At 28.9% G+C, this 6,678-nt stretch overlaps 1 protein-coding gene across 1 annotated transcript in view; it reads left to right on the forward strand.

Moving 5' to 3' along the window:
- The window catches only part of LOC106468138 (basement membrane-specific heparan sulfate proteoglycan core protein-like), a 151,119-nt gene that overhangs the window by 98,721 nt on the left and 45,720 nt on the right, over positions 1-6,678 (forward strand). The window contains exon 40 of the mRNA XM_022396444.1: positions 4,060-4,332. Coding sequence (XP_022252152.1) covers positions 4,060-4,332 — 273 coding nt within the window. The remainder of the gene's footprint in view (positions 1-4,059; positions 4,333-6,678) is intronic.

Consider the following 6,678-nt stretch of genomic DNA (forward strand, 5'->3'; position numbering starts at 1 on the left):
TAAATAGTTTTATTTGAGACTGGTGATCAATAATTTTATTGTTGTGTGAATCATAAAGTTTGCTGCTTTTAACTGTATTTATGCTTTTATGCTCTTACACAAGTGTCCAAGAAGAAATTTATATTAGAAGAATATATACATATTGTGTGTGTCATCTGACTGTCATCTCGCATCGTAGAAGAAATATGCAACTTCCTTTTACTTCTATCCAGGTTTCTGGCAACTGAAAAAACTTTAAAAATGTCTTATGATATATACAGAAAACAATTCATGATAGAATCAAAACGATTAGTAAATCAACTTCGTAAGACTAAATAAAACCTTGGCACTTTCAACAGATTGACTTGTCTTTTTCTGTAGTCTCAAGTCAACCTATCAAAAGCCCCTAGAGTCCAAAAATATATCAAAGTAAAATTCAGTGTTGAATTCTGTTTAATATGAAACACATTTTGTTAAAAGGTTACATAAAGTTGGTTATTATATTAAAAACAAAAATGTCAATTTTTTAATTTTAGATTTGGAATTTGCAAAAATATTTTCTTTTCATTGAATGGAAGTACTGACAGAAAAAAATTAGATAACTTCATTCTCCCAAACTTCAGCATTCTTTACTTGCTCAGGGGAGGTTAATGAGTGTCAGCCTCCTCCTTCCAGCTGAATTTACAAGGGAGATTTTATTTATAAACCACTCAAATATTTGGCTAGGCAAGCGTACGTTCTCAGCAAGGAGTTCAGCTTCTCCAACTTGGGTGGGTACATTAGACAGTCATAAGATGAAAGTATTCATCCAGTATAGCTGAACTGAATCAATGAAAATCTCTGATAGGAAAGGAGTATACATTTTTAACAACTGTTATATATTTAAATTTGTGGGAGGGAAGGAGTATACAAAATTAAATAACAGTTGAAGTCTGATCTACACTTAAACATGTGGTAAGGAATGAATATACAAAATTAAAATTCAGTGTAAATGTTTTATCTAAATTTAAAACCCTTGAAGGGAAGGAGGATACAGTTTAAACTTTAAATTTTGATTGGGATTTAAAACTCTTAATAACTGGTTTATATTTAATGTGGCAGGGACGTAGTATACAGAATTCAATTTCAGTTTTAACAACTGGTTTAGATTTAAACTTCTGATCATTGGAAAAGTTTAACTTCATTCTGTTTCTGTATTATCTTATCCATTATCTTGTATCACATTATGAAATTTGATTATATAGTTTAAATATTAACTTGTAAAAAAACAACAACATAGAATTTAGGTTTTTTGCTGTTTCTGTAGCATTATTTATCTCTGGAGTTTTTCTGTCAATTGGTGCTCATCAGCATTAAGTTCATAAAACATTTATAACATTAGTAGCAAGTATTATTTTGTATTATAATTACCTACACTAGTTGTGGAAGTCCATTATCATATTTGTTTCTACATGAAGTCAGATATTTCTGTAATATGACAGATTATTCTTATCTGTTTATTCAAATTAATTATAGATCCTCATATCTGTTTTCATTAACCAAGTAGTTGGAGAAAAAATATAATGTAACTTTAATATTTTAGGTTAATGAAGAACTCTAATTTTTTTTCTGTTGATCTGCTTATGTACACTAATGGAGAACTTATTTAACACAATATGATTGTACTTTCTCATTACACAGCCTTTTCAACATATTTAGTCCGTTTTTAGTACCCTCTTTGAAATATTTAACTATCTAATGGCCTTTTTAACTCTAACATCATTTTCAGTACGTTCAGCTTTTTATAATTGACTTTTCAACAAATTTTAAAGTATTTTGGGTAGCCTTTTAAACACTGAAATAGTCCCTTCAGTAGATTAACCTCTTACTAATATCTATACATAAAACTCTTTCTGAAAGTGTTTTTCAACTTTTTTATAAAGTCTTTTCAACATATTCATCTCTTTAGGGTTTTAAAAAAAGCAAAACAACTTTCAACCACATTAGAAATACTAAGAAGTAGGCCCAGTTATTTCTGTGATTATTATGAACACATATGTATATAAATGTGTATTATTTCATACTTTATGATTAGTCTAAATATATTTACATACAAGTAACTATTTCAATATATTCTTGACCATTCTTGTGCATAATTTCATAAAATAAGTAAGAACATTCAAAGTTTAAAAGTGCACAATAATTTATTGTATAAGTTAAAAGTAAAATATACATTTAAAACTATATAATTATATTGTACATGTTTTGGTGAAAACAAGTTCCACAGTCTTCAGGAAACAAGAAGAAACACAGGAAATTTAACTTTTTATTTTTATACCAGCAAGTGCATATATATAATTTACATATTATATAGTGCCATCTACAGAATGGATTTCCAAATTTCTGCGGCACCAGGACTTAAATCTGTATTCAAAATCATTTTTATATAATAATTTCAAGAGATTCTCTTATGTTTAATTCATTTCTTAGCTTAACTTCTTTAAGTACTTGTACCTTATTCCATTCTCCAATTCAATGTCATGTGAAGAGTGTTCTACGAAGACCAAATTACTAGTTTTACATTTTTTGACAGCATTTTTTGTTTTCATTTATTAGTGGCTTGAATTATATTGGACAAACAAGCATAAATTTGAAGTTTTGAATTAATGAACACATTGAAAAATTAAAAACTATTGATTTGGCCTTGGTGGAATATGTGGCAAACTCTTTACATAATAATGAATGGAAAAAGGTCCAAGTACTTAAAGAAGCTAAAATATCAATTAAACATAAGAGAATCTCTTGAAATTATTAAACATAAAATCATTTTGAATGGAGATCTAGGACCTGGTGCTACAGAAGTGAATTTTTGAATTCCTTCTGCAGATGGCACTGTATAACAATTGATATAGGTGCACTTGCTGGAATAAAAATGAAATTTCCTGTGTTTCTTCTAGTGTAAAGTTTTTAATTGTATATTTTACTTTTAACTTGTACAATGAATTATTATGCATTTTTAAATGTTGAATGTTCTTACTTATTTTAATAGATTGCATATTCCTGAGTAACATGACATTAATTGTTTCTCTTAAGGTCCTAATGTCATTATATGTGTAAAATGATACAATAATTACAATCATACAAACTTTATGCTGTTTATATTGATATAATTAGTCTAATACTTTATAGTTGTTGTTTTAACTATATTGAATATTATAACTAAAGTATATTTTTGAGTTTACAAGGGAAAAATAAACCTGACTTAAAGCATATGTTTTTGTTAGCATCAATATATATGTATGTGTGTGTGTGTACATATACATTGCTCTTTAACTATAAAGAGCAATTTTTGTAAAATTTTACATCAAGAAAAAAGTGTAATAATACAGCAAATCCTTTATGTATGTGCATATATATATATATATATATATACATACACACACACTTTTAAACAAATTTTATTTTTCTCAAGATTCTTACTTATAGTAGTATAGTTGAGTAATTAATAAAATCCTAAACAAATTTTTCAAATACAAATAGGGAGTGGAAATAGTAACTATTATGCCTATAAAATACAAGTTCCAATAAGAATGACTTAATTTCTAGTATCTTGCTACCTTACAGAATCATTTTAGGTCAGTTAACCTAATGCAGTGTTTCATATTGTATTTCATTGATTTTGCTAGAACACTTGATTCATTAATTTAACTATTCAAGAATAGTTTTAGTTTTGCTAGTAGAACTTGCCCATCACGAAGTACCACATAATTTTATCATAGAAGTCAAGATTATACTGTTTATGATTATAATAAAATTAGAACAGATTTATATGGAACTATGTGACACTGCATTTTATTATTGTTACAGTACAGTATTCTTTGCAAGTCCTTAAAATATGTATTGTTCTGTTTTTTTGTGATGTGTCTATGTTGGTTTATTGGAACTAAAACATTTAAATATAAAAAAAGTGCCTGCTATAATTGAGTAATAAACTAATTTAGCTTGTGTTAATTAAAAATATATTAATATTCACATATTATCTGAAATTTTGGACTAGCATTAAACCATGTTGACTTTTTAGGTCATATTTGTGTTCTTTAGCCATTCCCACTTTAGAAGTAAAAATCAGGCCTAACAGGGAGATCGTACATATGGGAGACTCGTTAGATCTGGACTGTCAAGTCTCTGGTGACCCGTCTGCTATTACTCAGTGGTCCAAGTTAGAAGAAGATGGACCACTACCTGCTAACATCTATGTTTATGGCAGTATCTTGAGCATTAATGGAGTTCGAGCTGAAAATGGTGGTGTTTATCGATGCACAGTGGAAACTAGACTTGGAACTTTTAACGATGACTATGTGCTAGCTATTCGAGGTAACTATTAAGTGATATTATAATGTAGTTTATTACATTCAAAATACCAGTGTTGTATTAGCTGTTAAGATGTCTTGTTAAACATTTATAATTTGTCTAATAATGTAAACATGTATAATTGTCTTGTGAAACTATTCATTATTTTTCTTAGTAGTTTGGAATATTTCTGTGAATGTGAATTTTTCTACAACATGTTCTCTAGGATCTAATTAATTTGATACTTGTAAACTTCTTCTTTTTAACCTTCTAGTTTGTAAAGGACTGACCCAAAAATTGGGAGACTTCAGAAATCATTAGTGATATTTAATTGTAGTACAAATGGTATTTCCATTTCTTTATTTTATTTTTACATCGCTAAGGACCAAAGTCTTGGACCAACAATTAATTTGTTGCATAGTGGTTTAGAACAATATATTTAAAAAACTTGTGCAGTCAATCAATGATTGTAGGGCTTAATCTTTGTTCACTAATTGTGTGGTTTAACTATAACATTTTTTTAGTCTAAAAGTAATTTCTAATTCTGAATCTTTTGCCGAAAGTTTGAGAGACAACATATGTATATTCATCCAAAATACTGATTTTGTTATTTGTTTTTATCATTTAAACAAATAAACTGAACTTTTTTGAAACAAGCTCTATATAACATTGTTTTTCCTAGCAATAAATATTTTAGTAGTATTAAAACAGTTTCTGAATTAATTTTATGTCATGTTACCATGTACTTTGTAACTGGTACTTAAGAATTGAAAATAGATGGCAGGCTTTATTATTTATTAAGCTCATCAAACCATTTTTCATGCAATACTTGTGGGGAGCATCTGATTATTAAGTAAGTACTAAATTCTGTTGATCAGCTTGAGAGAATCGCATAATATTAACCTTGGAAGGTTGTTGGATAGTAGAAGTCTCTAACTTGATGAAGTCAGTAGTTGTCTTCATAAAAAAATGTTTGTTAAGTATTAAATATATATATGTGTGTGTGTGTACTGTAGTTGTTAATATTGTACTATTAAGTACTAGATGACACTTTTCCATGTGAAGAAACATCAGATTGCTAATGGAATAGAGGTCATTTCTGAGCGAAATAAGATTGTAAATTTTACTAATATATCAGTGAAAAACCAATGAAACTCTACTTTCTAACTGACCATTTGACACTGTTTGAAAGTGGACCATGCATGGCCTAATGGTTATCATGACTGGACTCTGAAGACTCGTGGTTCTCATTCCAGTGTCACCCAAGTTTTTGAAAGTGGATTTACTACAATAGTGTTGGTGAAATCCCATTATACTATCATATAAAACTAGCCCAAAAGTTGGTAATAGATGCTATTGACCATAGCTGCCTTCTCTTTAATATATTAGTTCAAAATTAGATATGGCTGTGTGAAGATAAACATTGTGTAGCTTTGCATGAAATCTGCTTAAAACTTCTTTGAATGTTATAATTAAGTAGATCAGTTAGGAAAGTGGTTAACATTACTGGAAGGTTTCTTTGTTGGAGACAGTTTCAACACCCTATCATGGATCTTCATGTCTGTTTTTGTAGAATTTGCTGTGTTTTTACCCTGTAGACTACCCATACTGGAGAACCCTTGTGTACTATTGTCTTCATTGATTGAATGGAAGTGTTTCTTGATTGGTTGGTTGGTCTTGTGAACAAGTCTTGTGATTAGTTGATTTTGGAAGAGTAATCTTTAAATTACTTATCTCCATTTCTAAGTTCCTTTTATTCTTAATACTTACTTGAAACATTTAAAATCTGTCTCCAACATACACGGAGAAAAGACAACAACAAAACAGAAACTCAACTTGAAGCTAAATTAACCATTCCATGTATTCCCAAAATGAATTATGACATTCATATATAGGAAATAAGTGATCCTATGGACTGTCTTAATCAGGAGAATTAGGAAGACTGTCAGTTTAATGGGGACAAAGATTCTTTACAGTAGGTGTCTGTGACTTGATGGCAATAATATTCAACAATACATGGACAGCACACAATCCACTTGTTTTAAAATAATATAACCAAAACAAGTCAAAAGTATATACAATTTTTTTTTTTAACAATTGGTTACCATAGTTGAATCTAGAGCTTTAAATAATTCTTTTATATCAGTAGTCCACACAGGCTGGTTCAGTTACTTTAGAATCCAATTGACAGGAAAAATTATTCTTCTTTACTCTGTTTATTACAGTGCAATCTGCAATTATAACACATTAGATATTGCCACTATACATTCTTTAACGCTAAAGTTACAAACACAGTCTTTAACTAATAATGGCTGGAGACAGCTTAAATGGGTAATGAAGAAAAACTTTAATATAAGTTTAACATGACAG

The sequence above is a fragment of the Limulus polyphemus genome, unplaced genomic scaffold (genome assembly GCF_000517525.1).
Source record: "Limulus polyphemus unplaced genomic scaffold, Limulus_polyphemus-2.1.2 Scaffold2886, whole genome shotgun sequence".
Lineage (NCBI taxonomy): Eukaryota > Metazoa > Arthropoda > Merostomata > Xiphosura > Limulidae > Limulus > Limulus polyphemus.